Here is a 22,547-nt window from a genome sequence, read left to right on the forward strand (position 1 = left end):
GTGTGTGTGTGTGTGTGTGTGTGATTCTGAAACATTTGCATAAAGCCACATATGGAAGAAAACATCTGTTTTTATGATGCAGATAAATCAGCAGACAAAAAGACGGAGAGCCGAGAGGCAGAACTTTATCCTGATTTCACTTCACACACACATTCACAAAAACTCTGAGAGTTAAATACAAATATTAAAGTGATAACGAGGCAGAAACGTGTCTCTAAACTCCTGCTGAACTCTGCACTGTGGTGTTTAAACTCCGCTCAGACACTGGGTGTGATTTTATAATCGTCTGTGTTTGGATCCACTTTAGAGTTTTTGACATTAAAACTGAGACTCTCAGAATTTAGTAGATGAGCTCAGGTTGTCTCGTCTCAAAATAAATTAAACTCTGTCTCTTTGGACCGGTTACATGATAACGCAGAAATATTCTGGCAGGTTGAAAAATCGATACGGGTTGAATGTGAGCTCGTTTGTTCGCAGTTAGCTACAGATGCTATGAGGCTGTTAGAGATCACAGGAGGACATGGGGCGTGTCCAAATTTGCATCACAGTGCATATTCACATGTATATTCTTGTATTTGTAGTCAGGATGAAGGTATAGAGGTGAATTGAGACTGTTTTAGTCGTTTACTGAGAAATAAAAACATTACAATGACCTTTATAGTTTTGAATTGGTTTAAAGTTAAACGTATGATCTTCAGATCCAGTGTTTTATAAATAAATCATTCCACACAAAGCTGTTTAAAAGTGAAATAATAAAAATAAAACTCAGTTCAGGTCCGAGCGAGCACTTGTCCTACACAGGATCCTTCGTCTTTAATTAAAGCGCGGAACAGAAATGCGCCAAACGACTCGAGCTGCTTTTAATCTGCAGTGGAAATTGTGACAGCACTTTTTTCCCCCTTAAACGACTCTCACGGCGGTGATTCTGCTTTTCCACAAACACACACACACTTTAACATATGGAAAAACTCAGACGGTTTCGTCTCCGCAGCAGCTGCAGTGTTTAAATCTTCAGACACATCAGCTGATAGAAACAAATTACACAAACAATATAACGTACACACACACACACACACACACACACACACACACACCTCTGAAGAAAAATTCCTGTGTTTGTGTAACGTGAACCTGCAATACGTCATTGCATTAGAGTGTGTTAGTGTGTATTAGAGTGTGTTAGAGTGTATTAGTGTGTTAGTGTGTATTAGTGTGTTAGTGTGTATTAGAGTGTGTTAGTGTGTATTAGAGTGTGTTAGTGTGTATTAGTGTGTATTAGAGTGTGTTAGTGTGTATTAGAGTGTGTTAGTGTGTATTAGAGTGTGTTAGTGTGTATTAGTGTGTATTAGAGTGTGTTAGTGTGTATTAGAGTGTGTTACTGTGTATTAGAGTGTGTTAGTGTGTATTAGAGTGTGTTAGTGTGTATTAGAGTGTGTTAGTGTGTATTAGTGTGTATTAGAGTGTGTTAGTGTGTATTAGAGTGTGTTAGTGTGTATTAGAGTGTGTTAGTGTGAATTAGAGTGTTAGAGTGAATTAGAGTGTATTAGAGTGTGTTAGTGTGTATTAGAGTGTGTTAGTGTGTATTAGAGTGTGTTAGTGTGTATTAGAGTGTTAGAGTGAATTAGAGTGTATTAGAGTGTGTTAGTGTGTATTAGAGTGTATTAGAGTGTGTTAGAGTGTATTAGAGTGTGTTAGTGTGAATTAGAGTGTTAGAGTGAATTAGAGTGTATTAGAGTGTGTTAGTGTGTATTAGAGTGTGTTAGTGTGTATTAGAGTGTATTAGAGTGTGTTAGTGTGTATTAGAGTGTGTTAGTGTGTATTAGAGTGTGTTAGTGTGAATTAGAGTGTGTTAGAGTGAATTAGAGTTTATTAGAGTATGTTAGTGTGAATTAGAGTGTATTAGAGTGTGTTAGAGTGTGTTAGTGTGTATTAGTGTGTATTAGAGTGTGTTAGTGTGTATTAGTGTGTATTAGAGTGTGTTAGTGTGTATTAGAGTGTGTTAGTGTGAATTAGAGTGTATTAGAGTGTGTTAGTGTGTATTAGTGTGTTAGTGTGTATTAGAGTGTGTTAGTGTGTATTAGAGTGTGTTAGTGTGTATTAGAGTGTGTTAGTGTGTATTAGTGTGTTAGTGTGCATTAGAGTGTGTTAGTGTGTATTAGAGTGTGTTAGTGTGTATTAGAGTGTGTTAGTGTGTATTAGAGTGTGTTAGTGTGAATTAGAGTGTTAGAGTGAATTAGAGTGTATTAGAGTGTGTTAGTGTGTATTAGAGTGTATTAGAGTGTGTTAGTGTGAATTAGAGTGTGTTAGAGTGAATTAGAGTTTATTAGAGTATGTTAGTGTGAATTAGAGTGTATTAGAGTGTGTTAGTGTGTATTAGAGTGTGTTAGTGTGTATTAGAGTGTGTTAGTGTGAATTAGAGTGTATTAGAGTGTGTTAGAGTGTGTTAGTGTGTATTAGAGTGTGTTAGTGTGTATTAGAGTGTATTAGAGTGTATTAGAGTGTGTTAGTGTGTATTAGTGTGTTAGTGTGTATTAGAGTGTGTTAGTGTGTATTAGAGTGTGTTAGTGTGTATTAGAGTGTATTAGAGTGTGTTAGTGTGTATTAGAGTGTGTTAGTGTGTATTAGAGTGTATTAGAGTGTATTAGAGTGTGTTAGTGTGTATTAGTGTGTATTAGTGTGTATTAGAGTGTGTTAGAGTGTATTAGTGTGTATTAGAGTGTGTTAGTGTGTATTAGAGTGTGTTAGTGTGCATTAGTGTGTATTAGAGTGTGTTAGTGTGTATTAGAGTGTGTTAGTGTGTATTAGAGTGTGTTAGTGTGTATTAGTGTGTATTAGAGTGTGTTAGTGTGTATTAGAGTGTGTTAGTGTGTATTAGAGTGTGTTAGTGTGTATTAGAGTGTGTTAGTGTGTATTAGAGTGTGTTAGTGTGAATTAGAGTGTTAGAGTGAATTAGAGTGTATTAGAGTGTGTTAGTGTGTATTAGAGTGTGTTAGTGTGTATTAGAGTGTGTTAGTGTGTATTAGAGTGTTAGAGTGAATTAGAGTGTATTAGAGTGTGTTAGTGTGTATTAGAGTGTATTAGAGTGTGTTAGAGTGTATTAGAGTGTGTTAGTGTGAATTAGAGTGTTAGAGTGAATTAGAGTGTATTAGAGTGTGTTAGTGTGTATTAGAGTGTATTAGAGTGTGTTAGTGTGTATTAGAGTGTGTTAGTGTGTATTAGAGTGTGTTAGTGTGTATTAGAGTGTGTTAGTGTGAATTAGAGTGTGTTAGAGTGAATTAGAGTTTATTAGAGTATGTTAGTGTAAATTAGAGTGTATTAGAGTGTGTTACTGTGTATTAGAGTGTATTAGAGTGTGTTAGTGTGTATTAGTGTGTATTAGAGTGTGTTAGTGTGTATTAGAGTGTGTTAGTGTGAATTAGAGTGTATTAGAGTGTGTTAGTGTGTATTAGTGTGTTAGTGTGTATTAGAGTGTGTTAGTGTGTATTAGAGTGTGTTAGCGTGTATTAGAGTGTGTTAGTGTGTATTAGAGTGTGTTAGTGTGTATTAGAGTGTGTTAGTGTGTATTAGTGTGTTAGTGTGCATTAGAGTGTGTTAGTGTGTATTAGAGTGTGTTAGTGTGTATTAGAGTGTGTTAGTGTGTATTAGAGTGTGTTAGTGTGTATTAGAGTGTGTTAGTGTGAATTAGAGTGTTAGAGTGAATTAGAGTGTATTAGAGTGTGTTAGTGTGTATTAGAGTGTATTAGAGTGTGTTAGTGTGAATTAGAGTGTGTTAGAGTGAATTAGAGTTTATTAGAGTATGTTAGTGTGAATTAGAGTGTATTAGAGTGTGTTAGTGTGTATTAGAGTGTGTTAGTGTGTATTAGAGTGTGTTAGTGTGTATTAGAGTGTTTTAGTGTGAATTAGAGTGTATTAGAGTGTGTTAGAGTGTGTTAGTGTGTATTAGAGTGTGTTAGTGTGTATTAGAGTGTATGAGAGTGTGTTAGAGTGTATTAGAGTGTGTTAGTGTGTATTAGAGTGTGTTAGAGTGAATTAGAGTTTATTAGAGTATGTTAGTGTGAATTAGAGTGTGTTAGTGTGTATTAGAGTGTATTAGAGTGTGTTAGTGTGTATTAGAGTGTGTTAGTGTGAATTAGAGTGTATTAGAGTGTGTTAGTGTGTATTAGAGTGTGTTAGTGTGAATTAGAGTGTGTTAGTGTGTATTAGTGTGTATTAGAGTGTGTTAGTGTGAATTAGAGTGTGTTAGAGTGAATTAGAGTTTATTAGAGTATGTTAGTGTGAATTAGAGTGTATTAGAGTGTGTTAGTGTGTATTAGAGTGTGTTAGTGTGTATTAGAGTGTGTTAGTGTGTATTAGAGTGTTAGTGTGAATTAGAGTGTGTTAGTGTGTATTAGTGTGTATTAGAGTGTGTTAGTGTGAATTAGAGTGTGTTAGAGTGAATTAGAGTTTATTAGAGTATGTTAGTGTGAATTAGAGTGTATTAGAGTGTGTTAGTGTGTATTAGAGTGTGTTAGTGTGTATTAGAGTGTGTTAGTGTGTATTAGAGTGTTTTAGTGTGAATTAGAGTGTATTAGAGTGTGTTAGAGTGTGTTAGTGTGTATTAGAGTGTGTTAGTGTGTATTAGAGTGTATTAGAGTGTGTTAGAGTGTATTAGAGTGTGTTAGTGTGTATTAGAGTGTGTTAGAGTGAATTAGAGTTTATTAGAGTATGTTAGTGTGAATTAGAGTGTGTTAGTGTGTATTAGAGTGTATTAGAGTGTGTTAGTGTGTATTAGAGTGTGTTAGTGTGAATTAGAGTGTATTAGAGTGTGTTAGTGTGTATTAGAGTGTGTTAGTGTGTATTAGAGTGTGTTAATGTGAATTAGAGTGTGTTAGTGTGTATTAGTGTGTATTAGAGTGTGTTAGTGTGAATTAGAGTGTGTTAGTGTGAATTAGAGTGTATTAGAGTGTGTTAGTGTGTATTAGAGTGTGTTAGTGTGTATTAGAGTATGTTAGTGTGAATTAGAGTGTGTTAGTGTGTATTAGAGTGTATTAGAGTGTGTTAGTGTGAATTAGAGTGTGTTAGTGTGAATTAGAGTGTATTAGAGTGTGTTAGTGTGTATTAGAGTGTGTTAGTGTGTATTAGAGTGTGTTAGTGTGAATTAGAGTGTGTTAGTGTGTATTAGTGTGTATTAGAGTGTGTTAGTGTGTATTAGTGTGTATTAGAGTGTGTTAGAGTGTGTTAGAGTGTGTTAGTGTGTATTAGTGTGTTAGTGTGTATTAGTGTGTATTAGAGTGTGTTAGAGTGTGTTAGAGTGTGTTAGTGTGTATTAGTGTGTTAGTGTGTATTAGAGTGTGTTAGTGTGAATTAGAGTGTGTTAGTGTGTATTAGTGTGTTAGTGTGTATTAGAGTGTGTTAGTGTGTATTAGAGTGTGTTAGAGTGTGTTAGAGTGTGTTAGAGTGTGTTAGTGTGTATTAGTGTGTTAGTGTGTATTAGAGTGTGTTAGAGTGTGTTAGAGTGTGTTAGTGTGTATTAGTGTGTATTAGAGTGTGTTAGTGTGTATTAGTGTGTTAGTGTGTATTAGAGTGTGTTAGTGTGAATTAGAGTGTGTTAGTGTGTATTAGTGTGTATTAGAGTGTGTTAGTGTGTATTAGTGTGTATTAGAGTGTGTTAGAGTGTATTAGACTGTGTTAGTGTGAATTAGAGTGTATTAGAGTGTGTTAGTGTGTATTAGAGTGTGTTAGAGTGAATTAGAGTGTATTAGAGTGTGTTAGTGTGTATTAGAGTGTATTAGACTGTGTTAGTGTGAATTAGAGTGTATTAGAGTGTGTTAGTGTGTATTAGAGTGTGTTAGTGTGAATTAGAGTGTATTAGAGTGTGTTAGAGTGAATTAGAGTGTATTAGAGTGTGTTAGTGTGTATTAGAGTGTATTAGATTGTGTTACAGTGTGTTAGTGTGTATTAGTGTGTATTAGAGTGTGTTAGTGTGTATTAGAGTGTATTGGAGTGTGTTAGTGTGAATTAGAGTGTATTAGAGTGTATTAGAGTGTATTAGAGTGTATTAGAGTGTGTTACAGTGTGTTAGTGTGTATTAGAGTGTGTTAGTGTGTATTAGAGTGTATTAGAGTGTGTTAGTGTGTATTAGAGTGTGTTAGAGTGTGTTAGTGTGTATTAGTGTGTGTTAGAGTGAATTAGAGTGTATTAGAGTGTGTTAGTGTGTATTAGTGTGTATTAGAGTGTGTTAGAGTGTATTAGAGTGTGTTAGTGTGAATTAGAGTGTATTAGAGTGTATTAGTGTGTATTAGAGTGTGTTACAGTGTGTTAGAGTGTGTTAGTGTGTGTTAGAGTGTGTTAGTGTGTATTAGAGTGTATTAGAGTGTGTTAGTGTGTATTAGAGTGTGTTAGAGTGAATTAGAGTGTATTAGAGTGTGTTAGTGTGTATTAGAGTGTATTAGAGTGTGTTAGTGTGTATTAGAGTGTATTAGAGTGTGTTAGTGTGTATTGGAGTGTGTTAGTGTGAATTAGAGTGTATTAGAGTGTATTAGTGTGTATTAGAGTGTGTTACAGTGTATTAGTGTGTATTAGTGTGTATTAGAGTGTATTAGAGTGTGTTAGTGTGTATTAGAGTGTATTGGAGTGTGTTAGTGTGTATTAGAGTGTATTGGAGTGTGTTAGTGTGAATTAGAGTGTATTAGAGTGTATTAGAGTGTATTAGTGTGTATTAGAGTGTGTTACAGTGTGTTAGTGTGTGTTAGTGTGTATTAGAGTGTATTAGAGTGTGTTAGTGTGTATTAGAGTGTATTAGACTGTGTTAGTGTGTATTAGAGTGTGTTAGTGTGTATTAGAGTGTGTTAGTGTGTATTAGAGTGTGTTAGAGTGTGTTAGAGTGTATTAGAGTGTGTTAGTGTGTATTAGAGTGTATTAGACTGTGTTAGTGTGTATTAGAGTGTGTTAGTGTGTATTAGAGTGTGTTAGAGTGTGTTAGTGTGTATTAGTGTGTATTAGAGTGTGTTAGAGTGTATTAGAGTGTATTAGAGTGTGTTAGTGTGTATTAGAGTGTATTAGACTGTGTTAGTGTGTATTAGAGTGTGTTAGAGTGAATTAGACTGTGTTAGTGTGTATTAGAGTGTGTTATGCCGCTTTTCCACTACAAACGCGGCTGAGCCGTGCCGTGCTGAGTCGGGCTGAGTCGAGCTGAGTCGAGCTGAGTCGAGCTGAGCGGGGCTGTTGGAGTTGCATTTCGACTACAACCGCGCTGAACCGTGCTGGCTGGAAGTGGGTGGACACATTGGGTGGAGTTAGCGAAAGTGGGTGGATGTCACGTGATGTCGTTAAGCAGCGCAAACAGTGACATCAGTGACAGTGGCGGAACAAGTCAGAGCCGGGCCGGGGGCGGGGCAAATGACCGGGCACTTTATTAAAGCTTATCATAACATCATTTTAGACTACAAAATGTCCGCAACTGCGGTGTTTACCAATTTCAACACTACCGGGTGCAACTATGTTATTTAGTACATCAAGTCCTTCAAACGAACATGTAACTCAGAAACAAAAAACATTAGGATACTGTACATGGCTCATAATAAAACATCAATAGCCTATACTGCGCACATTATTTGAAGGGCATACGAATGAGCGCTCAGAGTGGTGACAGGAAGAGTCAGAAATAAAAGGAGGGCGGTGCAAACCTCACTGAATGCACTGTGTTTACCAATTTCAACACTACGGGGTGCAACTATGTTATTTTGTACATTAAGTCCTTCAAACGAACATGTAACTCAGAAACAAAAAAACATTAGGCGACATACTGTACATGGCTTATAATAAAACATCAATAGCCTACTGCGCGCATTATTTGAAGGGCATACGACGAGCCTTGCGTTCCGCGAACTCGTCCACGATGCTCTGTATGTCACTGATTCAGTGAGCTTTTAAGCGGTAGTCTCACGACCCGGATAGTAAACAATAAACATGAATGACATGGAGTCGTTAGTGTTGCTGGTCTTGGTGCTGTGGCTTGTTGTCACCGACAACGCGGACAGATACTGGCAAGAGCGTATAGATGAGGCGAGGCGCATAAGGCTTCAGAAATTCTCGTAATTCGTAATTATTCTCCTTCCGGGTTTGCGGTGTTTACAGATCCCAGCGCGCTCGCGGGGCGTGTGTGGGCATGTGAGGACACTCCTCCTCACCAATCAGTGCACAGGGGAGTGTCTGCTCACGCCCCCAGCCTCACTCGGCACGGCTTGGCTCGCTTCAGCCCCACTCCAAAACGGTGCGAGTTTTAGGGGCTAAGCAGGGCTGAAACGAGCTGAGTCGTGCTGGTTTTTGGTAGTCGAAACGCGAGCCGTGTCGGGCTGAAGTGAGCTGAAGCGAGCTGAAGTGAGCTGAAAAAGGGTAGTGGAAAAGGGCCATTAGTGTGTATTAGAGTGTGTTAGTGTGTATTAGTGTGTATTAGAGTGTGTTATAGTGAATTAGAGTGTATTAGAGTGTGTTAGTGTGTATTAGTGTGTATTAGAGTGTATTAGAGTGTGTTAGAGTGTGTTAGTGTGTATTAGAGTGTGTTAGAGTGAATTAGAGTGTATTAGAGTGTGTTAGTGTGTATTAGAGTGTCTTAGAGTGTGTTAGTGTGTATTAGTGTGTATTAGAGTGTGTTAGAGTGAATTAGAGTGTGTTAGTGTGTATTAGTGTGTATTAGAGTGTATTAGAGTGTATTAGAGTGTGTTAGAGTGTATTAGAGTGTATTAGAGTGTATTAGAGTGTGTTAGAGTGAATTAGAGTGTATTTGAGTGTGTTAGTGTGTATTAGAGTGTGTTAGTGTGTATTAGTGTGTATTAGAGTGTGTTAGAGTGAATTAGAGTGTATTAGAGTCTGTTAGTGTGTATTAGAGTGTGTTAGTGTGTATTAGAGTGTATTAGAGTGTGTTAGAGTGTATTAGAGTGTGTTAGTGTGTATTAGAGTGTATTAGAGTGTGTATTAGAGTGTGTTAGTGTGTATTAGTGTGTATTAGAGTGTGTTAGAGTGTATTAGAGTGTGTTAGTGTGTATTAGAGTGTGTTAGAGTGTGTTAGTGTGTATTAGAGTGTGTTAGTGTGTATTAGAGTGTGTTAGTGTGTATTAGTGTGTATTAGAGTGTGTTAGAGTGAATTAGAGTGTATTAGAGTCTGTTAGTGTGTATTAGAGTGTGTTAGAGTGAATTAGAGTGTATTAGAGTGTGTTAGAGTGTATTAGAGTGTATTAGAGTCTGTTAGTGTGTATTAGAGTGTGTTAGAGTGTGTTAGAGTGTATTAGAGTGTGTTAGTGTGTATTAGAGTGTGTTAGTGTGTATTAGAGTGTGTTAGTGTGTATTAGAGTGTGTTAGAGTGAATTAGAGTGTATTAGAGTCTGTTAGTGTGTATTAGAGTGTGTTAGAGTGAATTAGAGTGTCTTAGAGTGTGTTAGTGTGTATTAGAGTGTCTTAGAGTGTGTTAGTGTGTATTAGTGTGTATTAGAGTGTGTTAGAGTGAATTAGAGTGTATTAGAGTGTGTTAGTGTGTATTAGTGTGTATTAGAGTGTATTAGAGTGTGTTAGAGTGTATTAGAGTGTGTTAGTGTGTATTAGAGTGTGTTAGAGTGAATTAGAGTGTATTTGAGTGTGTTAGTGTGTATTAGAGTGTGTTAGTGTGTATTAGTGTGTATTAGAGTGTGTTAGAGTGAATTAGAGTGTATTAGAGTCTGTTAGTGTGTATTAGAGTGTGTTAGTGTGTATTAGAGTGTATTAGAGTGTGTTAGAGTGTATTAGAGTGTGTTAGTGTGTATTAGAGTGTATTAGAGTGTGTATTAGAGTGTGTTAGTGTGTATTAGTGTGTATTAGAGTGTGTTAGAGTGTATTAGAGTGTGTTAGTGTGTATTAGAGTGTGTTAGAGTGAATTAGAGTGTATTAGAGTGTGTTAGTGTGTATTAGAGTGTGTTAGAGTGAATTAGAGTGTATTAGAGTCTGTTAGTGTGTATTAGAGTGTGTTAGAGTGAATTAGAGTGTATTAGAGTGTGTTAGAGTGTATTAGAGTGTATTAGAGTCTGTTAGTGTGTATTAGAGTGTGTTAGAGTGAATTAGAGTGTATTAGAGTGTGTTAGAGTGTATTAGAGTGTGTTAGTGTGTATTAGAGTGTGTTAGTGTGTATTAGAGTGTGTTAGAGTGAATTAGAGTGTATTAGAGTGTGTTAGTGTGAATTAGAGTGTATTAGAGTGTGTATTAGAGTGTGTTAGTGTGTATTAGTGTGTATTAGAGTGTGTTAGTGTGTATTAGTGTGTATTAGAGTGTGTTACAGTGTGTGTGTTGTTGAAACACCCAGACATTCCATCTGTTTACATTTTGAAAGTCAATTGATTTTTATTTTGATTATTTCAGACTTTAAATAAATGTCCTGTTCAGTTATTAACGCACTTCAACACGAAATGCAAGTTAATTGTCGTCAGCTTTCCCAGGGGGCGGAGCTTATTTCCTTGCTATGTTGTTTATCAGACACGAGCACGTCTCTGTTTAGTGAAATTCAGGCTGTAAATGTGGAGTTTTCGGGTCGAGTAGAAGTTCGAGGTTTACCGATACACTGTGAATAAGTTAGTTAGTTAGTTAGTTAGTTAGTTGACTTTATTAGTACCCAAAGGTAGATTTGGTTTGCAGTCAAGTGATCTCTGCTCATACAAAACACCCAAACATCTTGGACACACATAACATACAAACATTCCACACTAAACACAAGACATAACATACAAGCATTTCACACTAAACACATAAAACACTAACGAAAAAAACAGTAAGGTTTTTAAATATCGTAGGTACAGTACAGTTTTACCACCACAGTGAAACGGGACAAAAGAAACGGATTTATTTACCATCATACAAAACTAATCCTGCGACACACATCTGTTCTTGCTGATGTTTATTTATTCATCTTTCGGTTCACTCAGTGAGACTCGTTTATCCTCGTTTTGTTTTCCTGAATGTTGGCACTTCAGTAAACAAGAAAAGTTACAAAACGGAGCCGTTATCTTTATTCCTCGCATTTACAAACTGTAAATGATCAAAGAACGACACGCCTTCTCCTCACATTCAGCCTCAAGTTCATGTTTTTAACAGAAGGTTATTGGGTGTTTATTATCATCAGCTCTGCCTCCACCAGGCTGGTTCTATTCTATTCTATTCTATTCTATTCTATTCTATTCTATTCTATTATTGATGGGGTTTGTTTCTCTGACTGTTAGCAGGATTGTGTAAAACCTACCAACCTGATTTTTATTAAACTTGATGGAAAGCTGAAGCACGGGTCGAAGAAGAACCTGTTAAAGTTTGGAGCGAATCTGAGTCACAGGGCAGGTCCACGAAATTAATTTCTTTTTTGCCAACGTTGCATTTGCCATTCGTCTTAAAATCCAGTCGATGGCAGTAAAGTTCAGTCGTGATGAAACATAACCAACGTAGGAATACGACAGATCCGTATAACAATCATCCACATTCGCGGGTCTCAGTAATCCTCTGGGATTCAAACATAGGCACATCATTTAACGCTTTAGGAAATATACCCAGACTTAAAGTGGGCGTGGTGCAGAGTTGCATTTCATCAAAGAGTTGAATCTCGTCCTTGGCGGAGATTTGAACTCCGAGTGGAACCGTTTGAGTAGTTTTTTTTTTTTTAAGTTGCTCAAGTTTGTTAAATATTGTATATTTTTGATGTTTGGTAAATTAAAAGGTATTAATTTGCTGTAAGATTTTACTTCCTGTTCCTGAACACAGACAGGTAGAGCTCAGGTTATTATTGGAGTTGGTTACTCTGGAGAGTAGATTATTATTATTATTATTATTATTATTATTATTATTATTATTATTATAACAACAAGTTAAAGAATTGAAAACTTCCTTATTTTATTGTCTTAAAAATCTCTGAAATCAGAACCGAATTTTTCTTTTTGTGTGTTTTTCTTCCCTCATCATCATGTCTTTGGTCATCAGCACTAAACATCTCATCAGCAGACACATGGAGCTGCTCACGCTTCGTAACATTCTGATGGACAAAAACAAACACAAAACTAGATAGAGACTGTAACAAAAGTCACAGTAATTTGCGCTAGCTGTTACAAACCGGGACGTCTGGTCACCGTATCCTGTAGATCTGGAACGGTAAGAGATAGAGAACGATGCTTAGTGAGGAAAAAAGCTGTTTTTCATGGATCATTCCAGATCAGTGATCCAGATCAGCACCAAAAGTCGTAGCAATGTCATTCAGCCCAGAGGAATTCTTCATGTGAAATTTGGTGGTGATTGGTTAAAAACTGAGGGAGAAATAGCATCCTAACAACATGAGGCTAATAATAATAATAATAATAATAATAATCATAAAGTAGAAAGATCCTGAGTGAGAGTAACAGTTTGCTCTAGTGCTGCTTGCACAAATTAAAAATAAATGAAAGTTTGGTTTGTAATTAGGTGACGTTTTGGAAGAAAAACACATTCAGGTTTGTGTTTCAGAAAATTAAAATGAATATATTTAGTGATCATGGTTTAAATAATCTGCTTATAAAGTAAAGATAATTATTCAACGATCTCATTAACATGTATGAAGTGCTGATAAAATGAAGTTTAGAGTTTAGAACAGACGCTCGGTTAAAAATTAACTGAATATTTGTAGTGAAATGTTATTCATCAGCTTGAATTGAAAATAATGGAATGTACCATTGTGGGAAAGATGGGGGTGTGGGGGAGGGGTGGAGTCAGAAGGACAATAAAATTATGCGGTAAATTAAAACATGCGAGTCTTCACTCGAGCTGATCATGTGGGTCAAAGATTTTAACAGCAGCGTTGTGTACACACACACACACACACACACACACACACACACACACACACACACACACACACACACACACACACACAGCCTCAGAGCTGATTATTTTCCTGTAACGGCACATCCTCAAGTGTTTTAATGATAATGTATTAGAACAAGAGTGTCAATAAAAACCTGCACTACTGTCAGAGCTGCAGTTTGAGAAAATGCATCAACGCCTTCTGACCAATCAGAGTGCAGATCTCCAGAGCTGTGTGCTGAAGTGTAAGATAATATGATTACTGTAGAAGGCGTTACATCTGTGTGTATCATCAGCCAACGTGTTTGTACCTGCACACATTCTGCAGGAGCTTTAATGTAAAGGAGAACCCGGCAAATAATCCACAGCTACAGAGCGCGCGCACACACACACACACACACACACACACACACACACACTCGAGACAGACGGCAATGTCTGAATACGTTGCCAAATCTGTAGAGAAAAGGTTAGAGAGGAGGTGGGACTTCCTCCAGCATTATTGCCAAAAACATTAAATGATCAGAGTTAATTATAGAAGCACACGTTAAATATTGAGCTGTAAAACCCCTCCAGGTTCAGGGGTGGGGATTATTTTTATGACTGAATTTATGCTCATTTAAATTTCTGTTGAATTCAAACCGGAACATTCTCTTTCTCCAGAAAAGTCCCACATTCCTGCGCTGCACTCACACAGGGAGCCGAGTGTGTTTATGGCCGTGTCTGTTTTCCAGCTCGGGTCTTTCTGTGATTAATTATGCTGTGTATAAAACAAAAAGAAAAAACAACCAACCAAAAAATGTGCTTTGTAGTGGGAGTTATAGAAATTAAATTTAGAACACGCATCAGTGACAGAATTAAAGTCCGCTCTGTCCGACTCGTGGTTTTCTGTGACGTGTTGTTGAGCACGGCGGCTTTAAGACTTAAACTCAAATATGTGGCATTAAACAGGAAGTACGTAGAGCTCTGTAAACACACACACACACACACTTTTGCTCAGAACTACAAGACTGGAAAGAATAAACTAATGAAGCGGGATCTGTTTTAAATAAAATATTCAGAATCAGAAACCTCTGATTAAAATCACAAATATGTCTCGGGACCCATTTTCAGTTTAGTTCCAGTTTTTAGGATTTGGTTCGTTTTGATTGTAAAGACTTTAACAGAAGGGAAAATTCTACAGAAACCTGCAGGAACTACATTTAGGCCCAAGAGGTTCTGGATTCAGTTCCAGCTTTGATGCTTTGGTTCCGGGTTTATTTTAATCCCAGATTGCTCGGTTACAGATGAACGTTTCGGCTCGATCATCGCTCGACAGCGCTAATTATTTTCTATAACATAACTTTTCCACTGTTCTTTTAAATTTTTTAATAGTTGACAGTGATTGAATGTGATCCGGTCAGGAGTTCCAGCTGTGTAGAAACGAGATTTGGGATGTGAACAGACCCCAGTTCGTGTTGGGTTTAACCGCTCTCAGCAGATTTGTATTGCGTGTATTGTACTGGTGGAAATTTGTGCCCTTAGTGAAACTTGATGTATCTTCAGATACTTGGTTATACATGTGGACACAACGATAATGTCACTTCTACAAGAAATGTGTTGTGTGAAACCCAAACGGCACGAACACACACACACACACACACACACACACACACACATTTAAAATATCTACGTTTCTCTCCAATGTAGCGCCGATTCTCTTTTTTTTTTAAAACCTTTATTCGTCACATGCACACTTCAAGCACAGTGAAATTCATCCTCTGCATTTAACCCATCTGAAGCAGTGAACACACACACACACACACACCTAGAGCAGTGGGCAGCCACACCAGAGCGCCCGAGGAGCAGTCAGGGGTTCGGTACCTCACTCAAGGGCACCTCAGCCCAAGGCCGCCCCACGTTAACCTAACTGCATGTCTTTGGACTGTGGGGGAAACCGGAGCACCCGGAGGAAACCCACGCGGACACGGGGAGAACATGCAAACTCCACACAGAAAGGCCCTCGCCGGCCACGGGGCTCGAACCCGGACCTTCTTGCTGTGAGGTGACAGCGCTAACCACTACACCACCGTGCTGCCCAACACCGTGCTTCAGAACAGTCGATCCTCACTGCTGCGGCTCCAAAAACAATCACAGGATTCTCTCTCTTTTCTCTCGTTTCCATAAAATACAGTCACAGAGTCAGATGATGGACAGATCTCACGTTTAACTCAGTGAGAGAGTGATTTGGGGATCAGGTGCGTTTCAGAGAGGAAACACTCCAGCTGAAAGAGGGTGAAGTGTGTGACTGACACACACACACACACACACACACACACACACACACACACACACACACACACACACACAGAGCACCAAACTACTGAGCACACATCATTAACGTGGTGCAGTGTGAGCAGCTCAGAGACTGAGATTGTAAAAGTGCAGTAATCTGCAGTGCTTTAGGACCCAGAGGACGAGTGAAGAATGGAGGGAGGAAGAGAGAAAGAGAAGGACGGAGGGATTGAGTTTCACAGCCTGGTTCCTGCAGCAGCACCGGGTTTACGTCAAAGCAAACGAGGGAGAGTTCACTTCAGTGCAGAACACACACACACACACACACACCATAAAACTAAAACTAAACTTTAAATGAAAGATAGTTGGAATTATTTACTGTTTTCATTTAGGTTTCATTCTGGACTCTGATTGGTCAGTGTTGAAGGTGTTGATTAATTCTCTCTGACAGTGGTTTATATTAACGCTCTCACTCTGAGACATTACTGTTTCTATAGTAACAGCTTGTTCACAGGGGCGTGTCCACCAGCTGCAACACTGATAATAAACAGATTAAAATGTCTGTAATCGTCAGCGTCCTTATCATGTCTGGAAGGAGTCTCCAGTGTGAGCGCTGTGGAACGCTCTGAGGTGAAGATGGAACTGTAACAGAGGAGTTTACACTGCTGCTTCTGCTTCTTTACAGTCTCTCAACTTCTACTTTTATTTACTTAAAGAGAGACAGAAGAGAGAGAGAGAGAGAGAGAGACTGGTGAAAGTCTGATGTGTATTTTAATAAAGAGGTGTTTGTCGTTGTTGGTAAGTTGCCGTGCTGTTCGAGGATCTGAGTTTAATCCCATTAATGGTACAGTTAAAATTTTAAAAACATCGTAATCAGTGATTATGAAATAATTAACTCTAAACACTGACGTGGATTTTACTCTGCAGTTCTGAGTCATGTGACCCTGTGTCTGCTTTGATGATGTCATCAGAGAGAACTTTGAATAAGAAATAAATGAGTAAATAAATAAATAAATGCCTGCGGAGAGTTCAGACTGCACCCCAGCGGCGACTCGGACAGGTGGAGAAGGGAAAAGTCCGGAACAAATGGTTTCTGTCCCTGGGGTGATGTTTCAACCTGCAGGAAAACAACAGCAATGAGATCACACTCGGAGAACACACACACACACACACACACACACACACACACACACAGACGCACACACGGAAGGGAGGGTGCATGGGGACATCAAAGGCACTTAAACCTTGCACTGGATTTTGTGTGTGTGTGTGTTTGAACATTCTGTACTTGTTTTTGTAAGGTACGGGAAGATCGTATCCACCAAAGCCATCCTGGACAAAACAACCAACAAGTGCAAAGGTCAGAGGCTTCATACAGTAAAAATATATCAATCAATTATTAGCATAAAAATCATTAATCAGTGCAGTCATTAATCACTTTATGCAAATCATAATAATGATTCAGATTAGCAGAAACTACAACCTGAATTTGCTGATTCACATAAAACATTTTTAAATTAAATATTTATTGCAGATTAAATTAGTTTCTAGTAAAAAAAAAAAACTGCATAAATTGTTTTTCAAAACGTGCGATGTTGAGTTTCACTCAGATTACAGATTACACTGTAAAGGAGAAAAATGTTTAACTTCCACAGAATGAATTTACTTATACAGATCAAGTCTCTTTTTAAAATTGTGTGTGTGTGTGTAGGTTATGGTTTTGTTGACTTTGACAGTCCTGCAGCGGCTCAGAAAGCTGTAACAGCTCTAAAGTCCACCGGCATCCAGGCGCAAATGGCTAAAGTACGAACAAACATCATACTAATAATAATCATCACACAGCTCTCTGTATAAAGTCAGTAAAATATAACAGAAACCCACCCCTTTGCTTTTTTTAAATTTCATTCCTCTTTTATGTACCAACTTCTCTTTTTTGTTAAAAAAGAGTTTACATCTTTTCTTTACTTCTCCGTCTGTACTCTTTTGTACTTTTTTATTCCTCCTTAAACACTGTTTCTTGCTTTTGCTTTTAAGGACAGCTTTTTTTAAAAAAAACCTTTTTGTTCTTTTTCATTTCCACACTGTTTTGTTTCTGTCCCTTTTTTTTCTTTTCATTCTTTCACTAATACAGAAAAAACAGAATGAGTGGTTTGGAGATGGAGAGGAAAAACAAAAGATGAAAAAAATCCTCCCTTTTTTCTGCACCATTTTTATTCCTCTTTCATGTTCCTTTTGGACCCATCCTTCTCTCCGTCCTTCACTGCACTTCTCCCTCCCTTTACACTTCACTTTGTGTAAACTCGTTCTTTATTGTCGCTCTCTAAAGTGTTTTTTTTTTTTTGTGGCACACCCTTTCTTATCTATCTATCTTGACACCATAATGAGTGGATATCAGTAACACAAGTTTTTATTTATTTTAAGAACTTTTGTATTCAATTTGATTTTGTTTTTTTATTTAAAAAAAGCAAAGCAATAGTTAAGACAATGATTGAATCAGGGTAAATTATTTTTTAACTCTGTTGTACTGTAGGTCAGGGCTTTTCAAAGTGTGGGGCGCGCCTCCCCTAGGGGGCGCCAGAGTTCTTCAGGGGGGGCACAACATGAGGAAAAATAAACCAGAATAAGTTACTGTTGCGGACATTTAGCGAACTTCAGCTAGCCTTTACCAGAGACAAAATGGATCGGTTTTTAGTACCTAAAGCTACAGTGAGTGAGGAGACAGAGTCTGGGCCAAGCAGAAAAAGAAGGAAGTATGACCACGATTATTTAAAGTTTGGATTTTCATGGACTGGATGTGAAGATGCTCCACTGCCACAGTGTGTTGTCTGCCAAGAGGTGCTCGCTAACGATGCTATGAGATGTTTAAAATGTGTAAAACAAGATGTTAAAAAAAAGCACAGATGTTCAAAATGTGTAAAAAAAAAAAAGATGTTTTAAAAAAGCACAGATGTTTAAAATGTGTAAAAGAAAAAAATAAAAATGTGTACAACAACAACCTTTTTTTAAATACGAATGGAACATTAAGTATAGCAACAACAAAAATTGTGAGGGGGGGCGCTGTTGTTTATTTGCTCTCTGAGGGGGGGCGGACTCTCCCACACTTTGAAAACCCCTGCTGTAGAATATCTAAAGTCCACCAAGTTTGAATAAAGCCCATTAGTTTTAAATTATTTAAAAAAAACATTTTAGTGTTAATTCCGCAGGTTTAATTTTTTTTATTTATTTGTGTCTCTGTTGTTTTCAGCAACAGGAGCAGGACCCCACGAACCTGTACATCTCCAACCTGCCCGTGTCGATGGATGAGCAGGAGCTGGAGTCCATGCTGAAGTCTTTCGGGCAGGTCATTTCCACACGGATCCTCAGAGATGCCAATGGGACCAGCAGAGGCGTCGGATTCGCCAGGTAAAACCCCACTTCCTGTTTACTCATTATTCCTTCAAGCCACTAGAGGGCGATCATTTTCATACCTGAGCCACTTCACAACATGCTGATCAGTTTAAGTTATTTATACACAGGAGTATTAAATAAATAAAGGATATTACACAGTGGTGTAAAGATCTGAAGTTTATTTTCACGTGGTGAGTGTATAGATCACGAGTGAGTGAAGGGAACGAGTGAAATATTTTTCAACACGAGAAGATAAACTTCATATCTTTGCCCCACTGTGTAATATTCTTTATATTATTTGGACACGTCCACACAAAAAATACAGAAGTAAATCAGAAGAATTTTAATTTTGAACCAGTTCACCATCTTGACATCGTGCATCTAGTCAGCAGGAAAACACTGGGAGTGACTTCATTGGAGTGAAATATCAGGAAATGCATCACTCAGAGCCACGATGTGGTTCATATGAAAAATACCAGTGGTGTATTTCCCACTAAAACACTCACGTCTCTGTAATAACTGTTTACAAAAACTTGTAATAAAAATATCTTAACTTTGTGTTTCATAAGAATGTTCAGGAGTTGGAGCAGTTCCTTTTAAAAGTGAAAAAAAAAAGAATACGTTCACAACTGTGATACATTCAGCACCTTTCTTTTGTTCTTTCCTGCCGAACTTCACTTTATCCGCTCTTCACCTCCCACTTTCCGTCTCTCGCTGCTGGCGTGTATGAAACACTGGGAGCGAAGCTGAGAGCAGGTTATTTAAAGACAGAGTGTGATTGTGAACAGGTGAGTGTCGTTAGTGATCACGGGACTGTGAATGGGGCGGAGTTTGACAGGAAGTCACGGGCTGAGGATTGTGGGAGTTGGAGTCTGCAATTTGTGTATAAATAAAGAGTAAAAAAAGGCCAATGGATTCCATAGATGACATCATACGATAGAAATATGAAACAAAACCAGCACTGATCATATAATAACAGCTTTAATTTTAGATTTAATTATTTATTTACCTCAAAAATATTGCTGAACAAGTTAAGAGACTTTTTACACAGTAAAACTATTTTTACATAATTAACGAACGAACTAACTCAGTAACTGAGTAACTCAGAGGGTTTTGTGTTTTGCAGGATGGAATCCACAGAGAAATGTGAAGCCATTATTCAACATTTTAATGGAAAATATATTAAAACTCCACCAGGAGTGCCAGGTGAGTGAGTGTCAGTGAGTGAGTGAGTGAGTGAGAGTCAGTGAGTGAATGTGTCAGCGAGTGAGTGTGAGAGTGAGTGTCAGTGAGTGAGTGAGTGAGAGTCAGTGAGTGAATGTGTCAGTGAGTGAGTGAGTGTCAGTGAGTGAGTGTCAGTGAGTGAGTTTCAGTGAGTGAGTGAGTGAGTGTCAGTGAGTGAGTTTCAGTCAGTGAGTGAGTGAGTGTCAGTGAGTGAGTGAGTGAGTGAGTGTCAGTGAGTGAGTGAGTGAGTGAGTGTCAGTGAATGAGTTTCAGTGAGTGAGTGTCAGTGAGTGAGTGAGTGAGAGTCAGTGAGTGAATGTGTCAGTGATTGAGTGTCAGTGAGTGTCAGTGAGTGAGTGAGTGAGTGAGAGTCAGTGAGTGAATGTGTCAGTGAGTGAGTGTCAGTGAGTGAGTGAGTGAGTGAGTGAGTGAGTGAGAGTCAGTGAGTGAATGTGTCAGTGAGTGAGTGTCAGTGAGTGTCAGTGAGTGAGTGAGTGAGTGAGTGTCAGTGAGTGAGTGAGTGAGTGAGTGAGTGTCAGTGAGTGAGTTTCAGTGAGTGAGTGAGTGAGTGTCAGTGAGTGAGTGTGAGAGTGAGTGTCAGTGAGTGAGTGAGTGAGTGAGTGTCAGTGAGTGAGTGAGTGAGTGAGTGTCAGTGAGTGAGTGAGTGAGAGTCAGTGAGTGAATGTGTCAGTGAGTGAGTGTCAGTGAGTGTCAGTGAGTGAGTGTCAGTGAGTGAGTGTGAGAGTGTCAGTGAGTGAGTGAGTGAGTGAGTGAGTGAGTGTCAGTGTATGAGTTTCAGTGAGTGAGTGTCAGTGAGTGAGTGAGTGAGTGAGTGAGTGAGTGTCTGAGTGAGTGAGTGAGTGAGTGAGTGTCAGTGTATGAGTTTCAGTGAGTGAGTGTCAGTGAGTGAGTGAGTGAGTGAGTGAGTGAGTGTCAGTGTATGAGTTTCAGTGAGTGAGTGTCAGTGAGTGAGTGAGTGTCAGTGTATGAGTTTCAGTGAGTGAGTGTCAGTGAGTGAGTGAGTGAGTGAGTGAGTGAGTGTCAGTGAGTGAGTGAGTGTGAGTGAGTGTCAGTGAGTGAGTGAGTGAGTGAGTGTCAGTGTATGAGTTTCAGTGAGTGAGTGTCAGTGAGTGAGTGAGTGTCAGTGAGTGAGTGAGTGAGTGAGTGAGTGTCAGTGTATGAGTTTCAGTGAGTGAGTGTCAGTGAGTGAGTGAGTGAGTGAGTGAGTGAGTGTCAGTGAGTGAGTGAGTGAGTGAGTGTCAGTGTATGAGTTTCAGTGAGTGAGTGTCAGTGAGTGAGTGAGTGTCAGTGAGTGAGTGAGTGAGTGTCAGTGAGTGAGTGAGTGAGTGAGTGTCAGTGAGTGAGTTTCAGTGAGTGAGTGAGTGAGTGTCAGTGAGTGAGTGTGAGAGTGAGTGTCAGTGAGTGAGTGAGTGAGTGAGTGTCAGTGAGTGAGTGAGTGAGTGAGTGTCAGTGAGTGAGTGAGTGAGAGTCAGTGAGTGAATGTGTCAGTGAGTGAGTGTCAGTGAGTGTCAGTGAGTGAGTGTCAGTGAGTGAGTGTGAGAGTGTCAGTGAGTGAGTGAGTGAGTGAGTGAGTGAGTGAGTGTCAGTGTATGAGTTTCAGTGAGTGAGTGTCAGTGAGTGAGTGAGTGAGTGAGTGAGTGTCAGTGAGTGAGTGAGTGAGTGAGTGAGTGAGTGTCAGTGTATGAGTTTCAGTGAGTGAGTGTCAGTGAGTGAGTGAGTGAGTGAGTGAGTGAGTGTCAGTGAGTGAGTGAGTGAGTGAGTGAGTGAGTGTCAGTGAGTGTCAGTGAGTGAGTGAGTGAGTGAGTGAGTGAGTGTCAGTGTATGAGTTTCAGTGAGTGAGTGTCAGTGAGTGAGTGAGTGTCAGTGTATGAGTTTCAGTGAGTGAGTGTCAGTGAGTGAGTGAGTGAGTGAGTGAGTGAGTGAGTGTCAGTGAGTGAGTGAGTGTGAGTGAGTGTCAGTGAGTGAGTGAGTGAGTGAGTGTCAGTGTATGAGTTTCAGTGAGTGAGTGTCAGTGAGTGAGTGAGTGTCAGTGAGTGAGTGAGTGAGTGAGTGAGTGAGTGTCAGTGTATGAGTTTCAGTGAGTGAGTGTCAGTGAGTGAGTGAGTGAGTGAGTGAGTGTCAGTGAGTGAGTGAGTGAGTGAGTGTCAGTGTATGAGTTTCAGTGAGTGAGTGTCAGTGAGTGAGTGAGTGTCAGTGAGTGAGTGAGTGAGTGAGTGTCAGTGAGTGAGTGAGTGAGTGAGTGAGTGAGTGTACACTACCCCTCTTCCAGTGTATCGTGTCGTCTCGGGTGTAAAGACCCCCTGTGAACAGCGTTCTCTGAATGAAACTCGTCCTCAGTTCCTGCAGTGTGGACACACAGAGAGCTGGAGTTCCTCCATCGGTTCTCAGAACTGTGAAAATGTTCCTCTGGTTCTAAAGCACCGAGTTTCACTTTTCTACCTGCTGTTATTTCCCTTTTTGGACTCATGTTGTTTTGTGCTTTAGTGCCGACAGAGCCGTTGTTATGTAAATTTGCTGATGGAGGACAGAAGAAGAGACAGAATCAGGGGAAATACCTGCAGAACGGCCGGCCCTGGATCCGAGACACCGACACGGTACACGAGAACTTTCTGATCGTTTGTATTAGTTTAGTGCGCTGCTTTGTCAGCGTGTGCTAATAAACACAACTCGCTCACTGTCCTGCGAATACTCCAGCAAACACAATGTGCTACAGTCTGTAGCGTAGTATTCTGTCTCCAGTCTGTGGTATTCTATTCTATTCTATTCTATTCTATTCTATTCTATTCTATTCTATTCTATTCTATGATGTATACATTATATATTACAAT

The 22,547-nt window shown here is 39.0% G+C and overlaps 1 protein-coding gene across 8 annotated transcripts in view; it reads left to right on the forward strand.

Annotated features, from left to right (window-relative positions):
- rbms2a (RNA binding motif, single stranded interacting protein 2a) overlaps positions 1-22,547 on the forward strand; it is a 47,944-nt gene that overhangs the window by 17,929 nt on the left and 7,468 nt on the right. For 7 of the 8 annotated variants that reach the window (XM_060910143.1, XM_060910142.1, XM_060910144.1 and 4 more), the window contains 5 exons: positions 16,389-16,447; positions 16,799-16,890; positions 18,332-18,489; positions 19,601-19,680; positions 22,204-22,313. In XM_060910143.1, coding sequence (XP_060766126.1) covers positions 16,389-16,447; positions 16,799-16,890; positions 18,332-18,489; positions 19,601-19,680; positions 22,204-22,313 — 499 coding nt within the window. The remainder of the gene's footprint in view (positions 1-16,388; positions 16,448-16,798; positions 16,891-18,331; positions 18,490-19,600; positions 19,681-22,203; positions 22,314-22,547) is intronic. The other variant, XM_060910149.1, reaches the window with a different exon arrangement.

This window comes from Neoarius graeffei, chromosome 26, assembly GCF_027579695.1.
Source record: "Neoarius graeffei isolate fNeoGra1 chromosome 26, fNeoGra1.pri, whole genome shotgun sequence".
Classification (NCBI taxonomy): Eukaryota; Metazoa; Chordata; class Actinopteri; order Siluriformes; family Ariidae; genus Neoarius; species Neoarius graeffei.